This window comes from Hyperoodon ampullatus (genome assembly GCF_949752795.1).
Source record: "Hyperoodon ampullatus genome assembly, chromosome: 9".
In the NCBI taxonomy this organism is placed as follows: Eukaryota; Metazoa; Chordata; class Mammalia; order Artiodactyla; family Ziphiidae; genus Hyperoodon; species Hyperoodon ampullatus.
The window spans coordinates 96,877,900-96,896,018 of record NC_136922.1 but is presented as its reverse complement, the minus strand read 5'-3'; the positions used below and the strand labels follow the sequence as shown (position 1 = coordinate 96,896,018).

The 18,119-nt window shown below is 52.2% G+C and overlaps 1 protein-coding gene across 1 annotated transcript; it reads right to left on the bottom strand.

Annotated features, from left to right (window-relative positions):
* Window positions 1-12,379: 12,379 nt before the first annotated feature.
* Window positions 12,380-15,790, bottom strand: PRSS2 (serine protease 2; the record flags this gene model as incomplete). The annotated part of the gene is made up of 5 exons (XM_079711486.1): window positions 15,691-15,790; window positions 14,561-14,720; window positions 13,324-13,577; window positions 12,814-12,950; window positions 12,380-12,532 (listed from the first exon to the last, which is right to left on the bottom strand). The coding sequence occupies exons 1-5, from the start codon at window positions 15,728-15,730 to the stop codon at window positions 12,380-12,382; spliced, it is 744 nt and encodes a 247-aa protein (XP_079567612.1). The 5' UTR covers window positions 15,731-15,790.
* Window positions 15,791-18,119: the final 2,329 nt, after the last annotated feature.

Below are 18,119 nucleotides of genomic sequence, written 5' to 3'. Positions count from 1 at the left end.
AAGATCCTCCAGGGAATGTTCCTCACCTCAGAAGCAAAATATCTGCATTTTAATGTATGTCCTGCACCACCTGGCTGTTTAACCTAGAAGACATGGCATGAGGAGGGAGATTTCCGGCTAGGGTATGAGGGGGGTACATTTGGTGAGCAAATCCACCCAGCGGCCCAGGTTCCCACCTAGCCCCCGTGTGCTGTACACACAGCCGCCCTCAGGGGTCTGGGGCTTAGGAAGAGAGGAAGAGGTTTTAAACCTAATTTCAAATCCAAACTTCTAAACAGGAAATCAACAAACCGCGCTGATTTTGATTCTCTCCCTCACTGCCTCCTGTTTCTCTCTCCCACCTCTCTGTTCCACACTCTTGTTTGTCCTCCTTTTTCTCCTCTGTTCAGTGGAAGCCTCCATCTGCACCTCCCAGGAGCCGGCTCTGCAGGGGGCCACATCCTGTGCCCATCTCTGCTTGTTCCTGCCCCTGGGGCTCATCCTCCCCTTTGCATCAGCTACACCACCCCCCTGCCCTTCCCCCAGCCCAGACTGCCCTCCTCGGTCTTTTTCTCCAATCAAGCAACGCTCAGAGTCCTAATAAATCCTTTCTTTCTCCAATGCTCACCCTGTCCCTAAATATCTCAGAAACAAAGAGACCAAAGCCCCCCACCCCCGCTCCTTGCCCTCTGTCTCTGTTCCCGGACCAGGAGTACCCCATCCCAGGCCCCTCATCCCTTGCAGAGCTGACCCCACAGATGGACAACTGGCAACACAGCCCAGCTGCAGCCCTCCCCACCCATCTCCGGGGACACGATGGGCTGCGAATGGAAGGCAGGGAGACAGCCAAATCTCACCTGTGACCGTGAGCCTGGTGCCTGGGCCGAAATACCGCTCATTGGAGCACAGAGTCCCAGTCCAGCACGCAAACCCCTCAGCGCCCAGCCACTCGCCCTCCGGGTCCCGGCGCCCGGCTCCAGAGCAGAGAGGGGACCAGGTGCCCGGGTCCGACCTTCCATCCCGCCCCGCCGCCGCTGCCGGGCCCGCGGACACTCACCCACCACGGTCGGCAGGCTGCCGGCGCCTGGAAGGCACAGCCCCGGGGCTCCCCACCCAAACCGAGGCGCGCCGCCCGCGCTCACCCAGCACCAGGAGCCGCGTGCCCGGCCCGAAGTACTGGGGCTCAGTCACGGACCCCCCAGCGCCGCGCAAACACCCGCCGCGCGTCCCGCCGCGTCTCCGGCGGCAGCGTCCCCGCTCACCTAGCACCGACAGCCGGGTCCCCGCGCCGAAGTACTGAGTGCCAGTGCTCACAGCTTCAGGGCTCAGCACAAAAAGGGGTCCCGCGGCCCTGCTGGCGTCCTGAACGCCCCGCTCCGCTCCTAACGCCCCAGGGCACCCCGCTCACCTAGCACAGTCAGCCGGGTGCCCGCGCCGAAGTACTGAGTGCTTTGGCTCACAGCCCTGAGGCCCAGGACAAAAACCGGCGCTGCCCTCTCCTGATGTCCCGGACTCAGCCCAGGTCCCCACCGACCCCGGGCACAGCCCCAGTGGAGATGGGCAGCTGCCCACGTCTCTCCAGCCCGCCCGGGCGAGCGCTCAGGGACCCCAGCTGCCCCCCTTAGCCAGCACAGTCAGCTTGGAACCATTGCCAAAATACAGCTTCCCGGTGTTCACACAGCTCTGGGGACTCAGGCACAAACTTAGCCTTCCCTGAGAGCAGCCCAGGAGGGTCCAGCGTCCACTCCCCAAAAGCCAGGGTTCAGGCGGTCATCCAGGCTGGGCAGCCCATCCTCCCTCCCCCCGGAGCAGCCTCCTTACCTAGCACAGTGAGCCTGGTCCCTGGCCCAAAGTGCAGCTCACTGTAGGAGCACAGTGGGAAGGGGCTACCAAGAATTCCTCCTCCTTCCTCTCCTCCCCTGGCACAGACTGGAGCCACCCTCCTTCTCCCTGGCTTCTCTCTTCCCACCTCTCTTCAGAACTAGTTGTACACAGAAATCTGGGCCCTGCCTGAGGTCAGCCCAATTTGCAGAGAATCAGCTTGGCTTGGGGACTTACAGTAGTTGTGAAATTGGAAGGGGTATTCATGATGGAGATTTTGCTGGATTGGGAAGTGTTCCAGGCTAGGCCCTGCCTCTTACTACTTCTGTGACCTGCAACCTCCCTGGCCTCATTTCTGCAACTGAAAAATGGGGTAATATCTTCCCCACAGCGTTGTTGTGAGTGCTTAACAAATTACACACCTGCAAGTGCTTTGTCAATGGGCAAGTTTTGTGAAAAGTTTTATGATCATCCCACTTTAACGTTTTGATGCTTCATGTTCCTGGGAAGCTTAGTGTGGAGCAGGGAGGGGGGGGTGGTGATTTGTTTGGGCGTCACCATCCGCATTCCCTGCTGTTAGTCTCCCTCATCTTTGCCCCTTCTTTCTCCCCACAATGGGCACTCACTACTGACTGCCTCCCCCAAGTCCCTAAGGTGGCATTTTATCCTGATTCTCTTGGCTGTGTTTGAAAAGCCCTGTACTTGGGGCCCTGTAGGATTAGCCATCGAATGAGTATATCTGTCTATTTTCTTCCTAGTTCAAATCCCTCTTTGGTGCATGACTATCTAACTTTTCAGACTTAGAAGCAATTACAGTAGAGTTGAAATAAGCCTGGATTTTGAGGCAGAGGATTCCTACTAGCAGCATGATCCTGAGAACTAAACTGAGTTTTTCCAATGATCATTTTCCTGTTTTTGCAGGGTGTGTGTGCTTATCTGTTTGAGTGACAGCACGTATTAATTAGAATTAGACATTCTTCCCCAGAAGAGATACTTTTCCCATTGCATCTGACATATTCTTTTCTCTATACTCTACCCAACTCACCTTTTGTTTTGATTTTACATGTAACCAGCTTTGTGGAGCCCCCGTGCCTCTGGCTGTTATCCTATCTGATGTTCCACACTGACTGCTACACCAGGGCGCTCCGGGGGTGTGGTAGCTTGCCGAGGATGGCTGGAATCCCATGAAAGGAACTGCTCATGGGTTGAACCCTTTCTTATTTCCAGTGCCCAGCAAACCTCTCTCCCCGCTTTTGAATCCTAGCTCCAGCCACGCTTTATATTCATAAAAGCAGCAAAAGCTTGGAAACGAACAAATCCCAAAGTCCGAGGGCCAGTTCATCAGAGGGTTCATATTATAAAGTCCCAGGCCCTTTGACATGCCTGACAGAAAGGAGAGAATTTCTGGAATTGTTGGAAGGCAGGCCCTCATGTGAAGACATGGAGGAATGGGAAAAAAAACCGCGTCAACCTTTCAAGCACCCTCCTTGTAGCCAGAATGTACTGTGCCCTCTGTTTGGCTCTGTTCTAGGAATGAGTTTGTGGAGCAGAAGTATGGCAAACCCAGATGTCTCCACTTTATCCAAGTTTGGGAAATGTTTCTAGTGGGAAAATTGAGACACAGGTTTGGAAAAAGGCAAACTCTGTGACACAGTGAGGATAAACAACAAGAACGAAAAGGATGGCTACAAGAGGGTCCATCCTTAAAGAGGATTTTCACATGATTTAGTCCCTTACAGTTTCAGGACCCCCAGAGACTACCATTGTCATCTCTGTTTTATACATCTCAGAGGGCCTGAGACAGTTTAGGTCACTTTGCAAATTGCATGAGCCCCTCCCTCCCCAGAACCCAGGCATTTGGAATCCCAGTGATCTGTACTTTCCAATTTCCATGACACTCCCTGGCACGTGCTCCGATCTGCAGGACAAAGCCTGCCCCAGCCAGCCAATCTGGTAGGACCTCTGTGGCCTGCTGCTCTGGCCATGTCTTTAACTCCAGCCCAGGCCCATCTCACCCTTGCGCTGCTTCTCCCACCTGCCTGCTTCCTCCAGAGGGTGGTAATGGTGTGTTAGTGTTTCACGATGGGCCTGTGACTCGCTGATCTCAGCACAGATCCTGAGGTTTGAGAACATGGGGCCTCAACCTGCTTCTCTTCTTTCTGCCTTGGCTGTTGCTAAGATGGTGTAAGTTTCCAGTTGTAACAGCTTATTCAGACCTACCTCCTCTGACCCCCAGCAAGCGCAATGTTCCCCAGGGCCACCCCTGCAAGCTCACGTGATGCCGTGACACGGACCTCGGCCTTCAGGGCTCAGGAGTCCCCCTCAAGCCCCCTCAGCCTCACCAAGCTGCTCCCCTATGGCCTCCTGAGTCCTTAAACCACCTCAGGAAGACACACATGGATCTTGGAGACAGAGAAGGACACAAGGAAGGCGAGGACAGCGCTCTGAGCTGGAGGGAGGCGTTGGGGGTGGATTTTAACATAGAAGACGGAGCTGTTCACCAAAACGGGGTCAACGGTGCAGGATCAGAGTTAGAAGGAGGGGGGGAAATGGAGAAGATTAGAAAAGAAAGGGAAAGTAAAGCAGCACACCCGCTAAATCAGGAGAGAGGAGGGGAGTCTTGGAGAACAATGAGAAGAAGAACGAGAAAACACAAAGCCGGGAGACAAGCACAGAAGCACAGCTCCTCTGAGCCCTCGGCCAAAGAGCCGCATCAAACACGGTGGAGCAAGCCCGAGATGCTCCGGAAGGAAAGGGCAGTTCTGACCCCCTCCTTACACCTCCCTCCCTGTCTGATACCTGTCACGGTGAGCCTGGTGCCGATCCCAAAGTGGAGGGGCGAATTATAGGAACACAGCTGCAGGAGGCTGTAGGCAAACCCCCCAGACGTCTCCGGCCGGAGCGCTAGTCTTAGCTCCTTGAGAGCAGAGATGGCTACCTTTCCCTGCCTGGATTCATGGCTCAAGACCAAAGGGATCCCACTAGGAGAAAGACCTAAGCACACTCTGGGGAAAGAGGGGAAAGAGGAGGAGGCTTAAGGGGCCGATCCACGCACAGAAGAAGGAGGGATGGACCACCGACAGAAGAGTAAAGAAGCAGTTTATGGGCTGAAGACTTAGAGGACAAACAGAGGAATCCACCAAGCCTCATCTAAAGCGGTGGCAGACCCAGCTTCCCGGAGGCCCCACAGGGACCAGAGTTTACTCAACCCTCTCCCACCGGGGCTGGACGGAGAGGTAGACACTCCGGGTCCAAGGGACAGTGGCCCCGTCTCCCGGCTCTTACGCCTTACCCAGGACAGAGAGTCGAGTCCCACCTCCAAAGTACTGCACCCGGTTGCTCCACAGTATAACACGGGCGTGGCAAACCCCAGAGCGGCCGGTATGGGGCCCTTCTTTCTAGAAACGAGCTTCTCCCCAGAACTTCTGGGGGTCCTAGCACCTTCTCCACTCACCCACACTCTCCGCCTTTTCTCTGCTGCGTTCTCAGTCCCTGCCTTCTCTAAAGGGAACTTCTAGAACTCCAGCCTTACAATACATCATCCCCAGGGAAGACCTTTACTTACCCAGCCCAGAAAGCTTCGTTCCGCTGCCGAAATACAGGCTTTCATTAGTCACACGACACGAAAGCCCGGTAGGGACACTGTGCCTGCGCCTCCCATTCTTTCCCCACCCCTCCACCGGTCCACCTGCAGATCTCCTGTCCCCTTCCTTGGCGGAATTTTAACTCCCGGAGGTGGAGCGGGTGACAACTGTACAACCCGAAAAGCTGCGGTCAGAGGACCAGTTTGACCCCGTGAGATTTCTCACCCCCATCTCCTGTGTCCATCTCCTTTCTATGCTAGGGAGAGAAAAGGCAGGACTGACAGATCCAAGGCCAGACGCTCTCCCATCTACCGTGGCCGTGATGGGCACCCTCCAAGGAGAGGAAGATGGACACGGAGACCCCTTTCCAGCTAAGACTACTTGCCTCTCGGTAGGGAAACCCAGGCTTGGCACAGCAAGCCTATGAAACTATTGGAGATGGAGGCTGTCCGTCTCATCAAGATAAGAATTCATCAAGACGAGAATTCAGATGTTTCTGATAAAAACACGCTTTAACCTAGGCACCCCTATCGGAGGCTCCATCTGGACCCTGCCCCTCTCTGTAGGTTCCCAGCCCTCCAGCCCTGACTGGCTTACCTATGACAGTGAGCCGGCTTCCTTCCCCAAAATAGTAGGTGTCTCCAAAGCACAGCCTCCTAGATTCACTTCAAAACCTCTCCTTGTCTGCTGGGATTCTGGGAGAGGTTAGGGTGTTCATGGCTCCCTTCCCTCCCAGAGCCACCAGCCCCCTTCAAACACTCTGCATACCGTTCCAGAACTTTCCAGGGCCCCAGGACCCAGGAGCTGGTTCATCCCTTCCCTCCCACATTTCCCGAGAGAGTCCTCCCTCGTGGTACCCACCTGGAGACCCTGGCCTTACCTACAACAGTCAGCTTGGTCCCTGGGCCGAAGGTATAGTCATAGCACATCAGAATACAGCCGCCTTACAAGGCACACTTGGGACCCGCCTTCCCCTACGAGGGGCCAGGAAAGGCCTGGACTATGTCTTACCTACAACCGTGAGCCTGGTGCCTTCTCCGAAGAAGACTTCAGTGTTTGCACAGTGACGCGGAGTAAAGAGGAAAACAAATGCCAGGAGTGCAGAGAGGACTGGGTTTTGGTTGGTGCCTGGTGGACTCGGGGACTAGGAATCCCCTCCTGTGCTTTACAGATATTGTACAGAAGAATGTTTTTGACTTTTGATTCTTGGGGCCACGGAGCATGGGCAGAGTCCATCCAGAGAGCCCTGTGCCCTGTTTTTTGATTCTTCCTGAGGGTCCATCAGAAGGATGTGGGCCTGGCGAGGAGGGCAGGGTCCCAGAGACCCGTGACTGTCCCTGGAGGGCTGGGCTAGTGCTGGCTTCTTCCTTCATAGAACGGTCACCTCCCACGTACCTTCCCATTGACCTTGTCCTTGGGTGGGGGGAGGGGGAGGGTGGGATAAAGGGGTCTCTCTGAGGCCTTCACCCATGAGGCCACAGAGGGATCTTCTTATGTCTGGCCTTTCTGCCTGCAAGCTTCAGCTCTGATCCAGGCCTGTCCTCCATGGCCTGGGCTTGACAGGTGGATGGGGGGAAGGTGGAGACCTTCTGACCCAAACCACCCTTGGGCCTGTGGCCGGGGAGAAGAATGGAAGGACGGTGGGAACTGGGACAGGCAGAAAGGTTTTTGTAAAGGATTCCCGTAGGGTTGAATCACCGTGGCCCCGCTGTCCACACAATGTTACAGCTTTATACAAAAACGGCTCCTCCCATGCGTCTGCCCCTCCAAGTTGGAGTCTGGGAGAAACCACCAGAGCAGCTGCCCCTGTGAGGGCACTGGAGGGTGAGGCGGTGACATCACCACCCCAGGTGCAAGTGGTGGGGAGGACGGACCAGGCCAGGGGGCTCCCTCCTCGTGCTCATGCCCTTTCTTCAGGACCTTCTTAGCCCCTCAGAGCTGTGTGTCTTTGCATCAGGGGCTGCTTTCCCTGGTATCCGCCCCTCTGCAAGCTGGCGTCATAGTAGCAGCCCCTTTCTATCTCGGGACCGCCCCGATGCTGGCCACCCAGAGGTCACAACTTTCAGCACTCAGTACCCAGACTCTGCCCCGTTGGCCCAATTCTGAACCTCCAGGGTGGTCTGAAGGAGAACTGGCCACAAGCTACCTAGAGGGAGGGCTTTCCCAGGGGTAGATAAAGTGATGGCTGAGAGCTGTATTTCTAACCAGTGTGAGGTCAGGGGGGACCACGTGTGTCATCAGCTGCTGCACTTCTCACTGTGGACTTTAGACATTAGGTTTCAGTGGAGGGCACTGGGGGAACCAGATGTGGAGAACTGAGTGAATACAGCCTCAGGAACGTTCAAAAACAATCACACGGCCAAGTGATCACGGTCAAGGTCTTCTCCCTCTTTTCCCTGAAGGGCAGAAATATTTTAAGCTTTTGGTACATTTAAATAAAACATTTAAGTTTTTAAATAAAAACATTTATTTAAATAAAAACATTTAAGTTTTTATTCTCCCTGCACAAGATGACCTTGAAATTGAACCTCCAGCTGAATGGTCTGCATCTCATTTCACTAGATGGCGCTTCCTTTCGTTGCCTTTTAAACTATGACAACATCTAGAAGAAAAAAAGACACTGGATCACATAATGATAACACACTTACAGGGGGAAAGAGATGCAGAATCAAAAGATAAATGACAGTATGGGAAAAGCATTAGTGATTCTCATCATGAGGGCTGATCTTCCATGATGATGAACTCCTAGAAATCAATTAGAAGATAATCCAGAGCCCAATAAAAATGGCAAAGAACAGAGGTTCCCAAAAAAAGATACAAATGGTGCTTAACCATAGGAAAAAGAAAACTTGCAATGATAAATACAAACTAAAACTGCATTGAAATGTCACCTTTCACCAATATGATTGACAAATTGAATTATGGAAGACCATTCTATTGGCTAGTTTCTGGTGAAATATGCCCTTTTACACATTGATTGCTGGTGGGTGCGAAATAATACAACTCTTAATGGGAGCAATTTGGAAATAGCTATAAAAATTACAAGCGTGTTTACCTTTTCACCTAGAAATCCCACCTTTGAGAGTTTATCCTGTAATTACTCTTGTATACAAAAAAAAAGTGTGTAAAGTATTTGCATTATTTGGAAGAGCAAAAAGCTTGAGAAAAACTCAAGTGCCCATTAGTAAGGGGTTGGGTAAATAAATTGTGAAACATTCACATAGAATATGATTCAATGCTAAAAAAGAATGAAAATGTTTCATACTGCTCTGGAAAGCTTTCTAAGATATAATGTTAACTGGATAAAAACAAGCTGTAGTATAAGGTTCCTGTATGCTACCTTTGTCTAACAAAATAAGAATAATACTTATTATTAAAATAAGAATTATACTTCTGTTTGTTTGATGCCGTATGAAGAAACAATGGAAGGATACAAAAGCGATGGATAAAATGATTACCTGTTAAGAATGAGTGGATAGCGGATTCACTTTGTTATAAAGCAGAAACTAACACACCATTGTAAAGCAATTATACTCCAATGACGACGTTAAGAAAAAAAAAAAAAGAATAAGTGGAGGAGACAGAGTATAAGGAAAATGAACATTTCTCAGTGTCAACCTTATTGCGTTGATTTTTGAGCCATAGATAGCTATTGTATTTTAAATAGATAACATAGCTATTATCTATTTTATTTTAAAGTAAAACTTAATAAAATTTTAAAAGAAAAACAACAGCAAAATACTGCTTTAAGCGATATTTTAAAATCTGCCACTAGAAAAAAAAGATACTTGTTTTATTTACAAACTCGTTTTTTCCAAAGAAGACCAGTTTATACAAGAAGCTGTTGTACTGTCTTGAATTTGCTCAGTGTGTCTCCAATCACCTAGGAGGCTCGTGAAAAATACATATTTCTGAGTAGTCCCCAGGATACTTTGAGCTCAAAATCTCTAGGTTTATTCATTTGCATTTAAATAAACAATTAAGCACAAAATGACCCTGGGTGTTTCCACCTCTGCACCAGTCCTGGGACCCACTGCGTGTCCTTGAGAAGAGCAGCTGTCAGCTGGAAGCACAGCAGAGTGTGTCTGGGGGTGCGAGAGCTGGCCGCACCTGGCACGGCCCTTAGAATTTAGGGAAAAAGGAAAAAGGGGGGACAGTCTGTTTATTTAACTCAGGAATAGTGACAGATCTCACAGTAGCCCAATAAAAGGTCATCAATTGCTTTTATCAATTGGAAGGTGGCAAGGCCTCTTCCTTGTTCCCTTTCCACATCGAGGAACTTCCATCCATGAACTGATTGACTTTGATCTAGTTCCATATAGTTTGTTCCTTATTAACCCTTTTTGCCTGTCCCTAATTTACTCCCTAAGTAAGAGCTTCCTTTTGACCATCTAGCTGGGGACTCTCATCCCGACTTGGACTTAACAAAGAATACCACCCTGTCTTGGTTTCACAACTACTTTTTATCCTGATGGGGTTTGTCCCAGATCTTTGCCACTGTGTCACACACTGTTAGTAGCCCAAGTGCCCGCGAAGCTTTTGGCGGGGGGGGGGGGCGGTGGCGGGAAAGGAGTTTAGACCAGTCAGGCAGGAGCCAAGTGAGGTCATTCATCATTTTGGGCAGCAGGGGGAAGCCTTTCCCTATTTTTTGTTAGACCTAAGCGGCTGCACTCTCAGTGTGGCCACCTGAGGGGGCGAGAAGAATGTGGATAGCGATCAGGGGACCCGAGGGGAAGCTGGTTAGTTACCTGTGTGCCTTTCTCAAGGTGTGTGTTGGGATGTAGGGAGGAGATACGCAAATAACACCTACGTGTCATTTTTGAAAACTTTCAAGTACGTTAATTGACCCATTTGAACCCAAACTTTGTCTCCTAATTTCCCCAGATGAAACTGAAATCTGAAGAGGCCAAAGGGTGCGTGATGAGGAGACAGGGCTGGAACCAGCACCCAGGCTTCCTCACTTAAGTTCCGGGGGGCTCTGCTGGGCACTGTACCTGAGCCGCTGAGGCCCCGCTCCTCAGGCAAGCTCATCTCCCATAACCAGACTGCGGGGCTCCCACCACACCCTCTACTTACATCTGTAGACCTTGGGCAAGTTACTGAACCTTTTGAAACTCCAGTCTCCTTATCTGTCAAGTGGGAATGATGATGATGATAAATAAAATAACATCCCCCTTATGGGGCTCTTGTGAGACATAAATAATACACGTAAAGCTTTATCACGGTGCCTGCATATAGTTAGTAAAGACGTCCGTGACTGTTGTTTTCACAGAGAGTACTGGTCTAGGGGTCTCTCTACCACACTGGTTCCCAAGCTCTGGCATCCCTCAGGATGACTTGGCAGTCTTGTTAAAAGCAAGCTGCTGGGCTCCACCTTAGAATTTCTGACTCAGTAGGTCAGGGGTAGGGCCTAACAATTTGCATTTCTCCTAAATTCCCACATGACTCTGGTGCTGCTGGTCCAGGGACCACACTCTGAGGACCATTCTTCTGGAAGGCTCTTCCTTTCTTCAGTACATTTGCCTCCACTCCTAGCTCATCGTTCATTCATTCATCCAATCACGGGGTGCCTACCCTAGTCCAGCTGTTGTTTAATCAGTAGGATTACCAGGATGAGTAAGGCAAGATTTCTTCCGGGAGAAGCTCACGGTTGAAGGCCAAGGTAGATACATCCATATACACTCAGCAGCATGAGCAGAACTGTGATAGAAGAAAGCATGGAAGAGAAGGAGGACTCCTTGCTCAGACCAGAGGGTCCACGAAGGGTCAAAGACTTTTCTGAAGAGGGTGAAGGGGTGGGTGGGAAGAGCGTCAAACCAGATGGACCAGTCGTGTCCAGAGCTAGAGGTCAGAGGTCCATGCTTGTTGGAGGAAACCCCCAGGACTTCTGAGCGTTGGAGCACAGCCGGGGAGGGGAGGGATGAGGAGACCGAGGCTGGAAACATAGGCAGGTGCGGAGCAGGAAGAGCCCTACATCTCCACGATGAGGAACTTGGCTTCTGCTTTGAAAACGTGAGCGATCAGGAAAGGTATTAACCAGGAATCAAATAACGGGCCGGATCTCTCTAAGCGCAGGGTTAGAAGACGGGCAGGAGACCAGCACCCCTCAGGAAGTGCTGTGAGGCAGGGGATGAGCTGGAGAGATGGTGAACGGCAGAGCTGATGGACCATAGTTGCAGCTGGAGAGCCCATGAGATGGGCTAGGGGAAGCAGGGGCTGGGCTTTGGGACCAGGCAAATAGGGACTCAAAACTCCAGATCCGCCATTTGCTGGATGAGGGATGTGGGTAAACTAATAACCTTCTCTGAACCTCTGTTTCCTTGTCTGTACTGCTGCAATAATAACCACCCCAGAGGGGAGAGGGAACTAAATCTGAAAGTGCCTATCAAGTACTCAGTATGGCATATTCATGGCAGTACCATCACATGGGAAGAACAGAAGGCAGATTTCTCAGGAGCATGAGGGATGGAGACCCAGGGAGCCCTTGTCTTTCTCAGACACATGAGATGGTCGTTGGGAAATAGGGGTCAATGGGGTCTCCTGCTGCCAGGAGAGAACACAAGCTGGGGCTTGGAGGGGACTCAGAAGAGGCCAAGGTGATTGGCACAGGTGCTTCCCTAGGTGTGGGTACCAGTGAGAGGAAGTATGGGATCTTGCAGACCATGCCTACGTGTGCACACATCAGCACTGCACTCAAGACCCAGAGAAGTACCAAGGCCAATGCAGCCTTTCTGAAATGAGGTTTCCTCTAGAAAACCTCCCCCTGATTATTATTTTCTGGATTCCTTCTCTTTACATGCTGCTATACCAGTGGGCCATGGAAGACATTTTGGGAAGTGGGGCACTCTGCTCATCTGTAAGGGGTGGAGCCCTGTCTGACCTCAGATGGGACGAGATGTTTCCCAGAGTGAAGGGGCCGGAGGGAGCAGGTACAGACCCGGGCAGTTAGAGCGGAGTCACTTTATTAGCATAATGATGGCAGAGGGGCGGGGGCTTTAGCTGTTGGCAGCGATGGTCTGCTGAATCCAGTCCACATAGTTGCAGACCTTGGTGTAGACCCCAGGCTTGCCCTTCTGGGCACAGCCAGAGCCCCAGGAAACAATGCCCTGGAGCTCTCCGTTGCAGGCCACAGGGCCGCCAGAGTCCCCCTGGGGAGGAAGCGGTGGGACAAGGTTTATAAAAAGAGAAGAAAGGGGACCCAGAGCCACACACAGTCTGAACCTTACAAGACCCCGTTCCTGTCGGCTCTGTGGCTCCACATCTCTCCACAATGTGACGAGATGCCACACACACTAGCCTCCCTTGTTTCTCCACAGGACCACCACCCAGGGACCTCCTCTACCAGCCCCACAGCCCCGGGCATTCAAATCCTGTTCCCAGGGGGCCTGTGTGTCTGGGCAGGGGTCTCAGAGTGGTAGGGTCAAGTCACCTGGCAGGAATCACTGCCTCCCTCGAGGAAGCCGGCGCAGACCATGTTGTCAGTGATCTGTCCAGGGTACGAGGCTTCACAGTCGGCCTGACTCAGCAGTGGGGTGTCCAGGCACTGCAGCAGCTCGGGGTAGTTGACTTTGAGGGGAAGGAAGAGATCAAGGAAAGGAAAATGTGGGTCAGGCCACGACGGGATGGCAACCCAGTGCTGAGCCCTGAGGGCGGCCAGGAGAGGCCTCCAAGAAATGATGGGTTTCAACTCCCAGAAAGGTCACTGCAGACCCCTCCCTAGAGGTGCTAATAGCACAGGCTACATCTGTCCTGTCTTTTGATTCTCGGGCTCAACTCCTTGACACTTTGCGTCTCTCTGGTACCCAGCAGAGAGCCCTTCATGTAGTAGGCACTTGATGTGAATTTGCAGACTGGAAGCAAAGGGGTCCCAGCTCAGGGGATGCTCAGTTCTGGGCAATGTGGGTAGGTTGGAGGGTGAAGTCGTGAGGGTCCCACTCACCTCCAGAGCTCAGGGTGTTGCCCCAGCCAGAGATGAGGCACTGGGTGCCCGCGGGGGCACAGGCGCTGGGCAGAGCTAAGGTGGACACCCGGGCATCAATGACCGCAGGCGAGGCGAGTTTGATCAGCAAGATGTCATTGTCCAGAGTCCAGCTGCTGGAGTTGGGGTGGTGGATGATCTTGGCCGCGTCGATGAACTGCTCACGGCCCTCCAGGACGTCGATGTTGTGCTCTCCCAGCCTCACCTGGATGCGGCTATTGCGGGCAAAGCACAGTAAAGGCCTTTTGCTCACATCCCTGCGTCCCCCAGGGTTTTCCCCGCTCGCAGGTGGTGGTGTGGGAATGTCACAGGGCAGTAGAGGGGCAGTGGGTCGGGGAGGCCGTGAAGGGGTCCCGGTGGGGATGCTCCTCCATTTGCTTTTCCAGCCGCCTTTCCCATGCCTCTCATGCATTCAGTGCCGTGGGTGCAACCGAGCCACTTCGAATCTCCCGGGCATCCTTCATCCTCAGCAACCTTGCGAGCTACACGCGGTGACTTCTCCTCCCTCCGTTCTCGCTCTGCTAAGGGCTATCATCCCGTATGATCTAATGCAGCGCTTCCCAAAGTGCAGCCCCGGGACCTGCAGCATCAGCCTCAGCTGGGAACTCATTCTCAGTTCCCACCCCAGACCTACTGCATCAGAAACCCTGGGGGTGGGACCCAGCAATCTGTGTTTTAACAGGCTCTCCCGGTGATTCTTATGCGCACTCAGGTTTGAAAACCCTTGGTCTTGGCAGTGATTCTCAGCTCTGCCCAGAGAGTAGAACTGCCAGAGGCAGTTAAAAACTCACCAATACTCAGACTCTCTTCTTAAAAATTCTGAGTCAAATAGGAACTAGGCAACTGTTTTCGTTTTTGTTTTTTTAACATATCTCAGGTGGTTTTAACCTGTAGCTAACTGGCAAAGGTGACTTGGTGTGAGGTCCTTGCCTGCTTTTCAAGCTGGCCATTCCTACCGCAAAATGGTCCGTCCCTGCTTTTATGACCCGCAGCCCTTGCTGTTTGATCTATTGATTTGGGGTGTCAGCGGCTTCCTATCAGGTGCCCCTCTTTACCCGCAGCTCCTGCGAGTCAGCTGCCTTCGTCAACTTCTTCTCTTCCCCATCATCGTTCCCGAGTTCAGCAACCCCTACACAGACCCCAGCTCCTCCAGAGGGCCCTGGGTGGTGGGCTTTGTAGTCAGGGGCCCAGCACTTACGACTTGTAGCAGTGAGCCGCGGACACCACCCACTGGTCACTGATGAGGGAGCCCCCGCAGAAGTGGTAGCCAGAGTTCAGGGACACCTGGTAGGGGACGGAATTCTCCGCACAGGTGTAGCCCCCTATGATCTTGTCATCATCGTCCATGGGAAAAGCAACTTGAGACAGGAAGGGAGAAGCCAGTTCAACAGGAGGGTTGGGGGTGGAGCCCAGAGCCCCGTGGCTGGACCTTGCTAATTAGGATTCCTGAAGGAGCACAGTGATGAGAGGGGCGCCACGAGGGAGCATCCCCGGCTTGTCTCACAGGAGGTAGTTCTCCCGAGTTGCTCTGTGTGCCTGCAGGGCACAGAGCTAGGGACCCTGCAGGGGCTCGGGCCCAGACCTCCCCTGGGGCCAAGGACAAGAAACCCCCCTCATAGTGCATTCAGTGCGATAGGGTCTGAATGGGGTCCTCTCACCCACTGAACGCTTCTTTCTCTCTCTTACTCATGACCAGTCTACTCCCCACTGCAATTTCAGCCCCGGCTTGTCATGATGGGATGGCCTAAGTAGGAAGATCTGACTGCGAAACTCTGGCTGTACCCAGCTCCTCCCATAGCTCACATCTGCGCAGTGAGGCCGGGGACCCACTGCGCAGGACAAAGGTAGTTATGGTTATTGGCCAATAGAACAGTGATTTGCGGCTGTGGCTTTACATCCGGGCATCTGAAAACTACCTGGGAAGCTTAAAAGGTCAATGCATGGGCCACACCCCAGGCCAATTAATAGGACTGGAATGAGTCATCTTTCCACCTCCCCAGGTGCATCCGAGGTTAGGAACAGCTACCATGGAGCTATCCTAGAGCCTCAAGTCCTGGCTCATTTCACAAACCGTCTCCACTTGGTCTCCCTTTCTCGCCTCTCCCAACAAAGCCCCGAAATTGATGGATGAGGGGGATGGGAGTGGAGTCCGGCAGAAGGTGAGAGAATGTGGCTTAAAGAGACCCCCAGAGTGGGAAGGAGGGGTGCTGGACAGGGAAGGTAGGGTCTCAGAGCACAGGTAGAACAGGAAAGGTAACAGGAATGGTGGAGCATGTATCTCTGCCAGGACAGGGGCACATGGGGCCCAAAGCAACGCATGGGACTCACCAGCAGCTCCCACAAAGGCAACAATCAGCAGTAGATTCATGGTGGAGAAGTGTAGTTGAGTGGCTGATGGAGAGCCTTTATACCTCCCGAGGAGAGGGAGGGGGTGTGTAGGTGAGGGTGGAGGGTCACCACCCCCCAATCCCGTACAAACACACCTGCAGCTTTCCTTTTCCTGGAGTCTTGTATCAGTTCTACTATGTTTGGCCACTCTGTGGATTCATGACTTATGGGTGATAAGGAAACAGCTTCTGAGGACAGGGAGGAAGACAAGCTGATTCCAAGGAGGACTCTGGGATGAGGGAAACAGGGAAAGCTAAGACCCCACCCCACATATCACAGCTGGGCCTTCTTAAGCTGAGGAGATGAGGCTTAGGAGGAGGGAGGGAGAGTGACCTGGGCCCCTGAGAATCCTCTGACCTCGTGGAGCTTTACTTGACTTACTTGAAGGAAGGGCTGATATTTGTAGCAAACTTGGCTGTTCAGTATCCTGGTCCCACGGGAGGAAAGAAGTCTTGACTAAGTCATACTTGTAAACATGAAGACCCTTCTCAAGTCTAAACCACTGGGTAGGAAGGTCAGATCCAAAGCCTTGGGGAACCAGGATCCCAACATCAAGAGGTGATGAGACGGGAGAGGCAGGGTTTCTTGTGAGTCTGGGCTTTCAAGCTGGCTTCCTTCCTACCAAGGCTTGTGGAAAGGGGCACTTTTGGAAGGAGGAGGGTCCGAGGGGTAAGTAGGTATTTACCTGGTGCATCGGGGGGCATGGAAGTCCACTACCACATTGCTCCTCTTCCTCACTATCAAGACACTGGTCTTTCTCATCACCCATGCTGTCATGGGTTCTCTTTAAGCAGCCTCCTGGTCACCATGGGAATCTGCCCTGACGGTGATGAAGATCGCCACCACCCGCTAGGAGCTTGCTAGCCTGAGCTAGAATTATATGCTCCAGATCAGATATTAGAAAAACTTTGAACAATGGTAAATTTGGGCCCTGATCAGGGAACCAGCAGTAGGTGGAGAAATTGGCACATGATAAAGGTTGAGTATTGGGTGATTGAAAACAACACTGAAGGTGGGAGAATTCTGGAATTTTCTTTGTTTTTTTTTTTTTGGCGGTTCACGGGCCTCTCACTGTTGTGGCCTCTCCCGTTGTGGAGCACAGGCTCCAGACGCGCAGGCTCAGCGACCATGAGCTCACGGGCCTAGCCGCTCCGCGGCATGTGGGATCTTCCCGGACCGGGGCTCGAACCCGTGTCCCCTGCATCGCCAGGCGGACTCTCAACCACTGTGCCACCAGGGAAGCCCTGGAATTTTCTATTTTTGATGCAGTGGGACTATTTTGCGGGGCTCAGTGCAGAGTGAATCTTGCCAGAAATGATCTCAATTTGCAACCTGCCAGAGCCATCAAGACACAGCTCTGTAATTTATTGAGGCACAACCTGGCCGGAGGGGTAGAGATGTAACTGGTGTCTGTGCTTGAGTCTAATGACGTGAACCAGGTCGAGGAGCCTTCCCATGACGAGGCTTCTCCTTCTCAGCTCTTCTGAGCTCAGGGTTCCTGACAGGCAGGCGTGGGCAGAGTTCTCATGTGAATTCTCAGAAAGGTAAATCTGAGTGAATGTTCTGGAAATGGTGAACAAAGCCAGAAAAGCTCAGAAGTCTAGTGGTGAGCCAGGAAGTAGGCTGGAGGGATAGAGTAAATGGAAACAGAATTAATTGGGGGAGATGCAGGTGGGGCTTGTGGGTGGAGAGGGACCCACAGGGTGTCTTCTGATTCAGTGCCTGGCACGGCTGGAAGCCAGCTTCTCCAGGACAGGACACCCCCTGCTCAGAGCTCTCCTCATCCTCACTGCACGCCCTCGAATACCTGATGGGCTCATATCTAGGCAGGAATACTGCTGTATTTGTACAGTGCCTGACAGCTTTTAAACGAAAGAGCTTTCACACACACAAGTAGCCGTGGTATGCTGATTTTCATTTGTGTTGCGTTTCAAGTTTCAGTTTTCATACATGTTTTAATCACGAGGTGTGCAGAACAAGATTATTTCCATGTACAGAGGATGAGACTGAGAATCAGAAAGGTTTTGTCTTGTCCGAGAATACAGATATAAAACTGGCAGAGCTGGCCTTGAGGCTACTGGAAGACGGGGAAAGTACTGTGAAGCATGGGAATCACTGCAGATGGCAGCTAAGGGGTCAAGTCAAGGGACAAACTACCTCCGGATCCCTCCTGATGCTTGCCTCCCTGGCAGAAAGAGAAGCTTGAATTAATCTTCCACCTGGCACCTGGCCTCACAGCCCTATCTTGCCATGGCCTTGGGCCCCTCTGGGCCACGTTGAAGGCACAGGTAGCTCACTCAGGTTGTGGAGCCTCCATAATAGAGGCTTTTTCATAAATATCATGAAGTATGCTATTTTGTTTTGTCCCC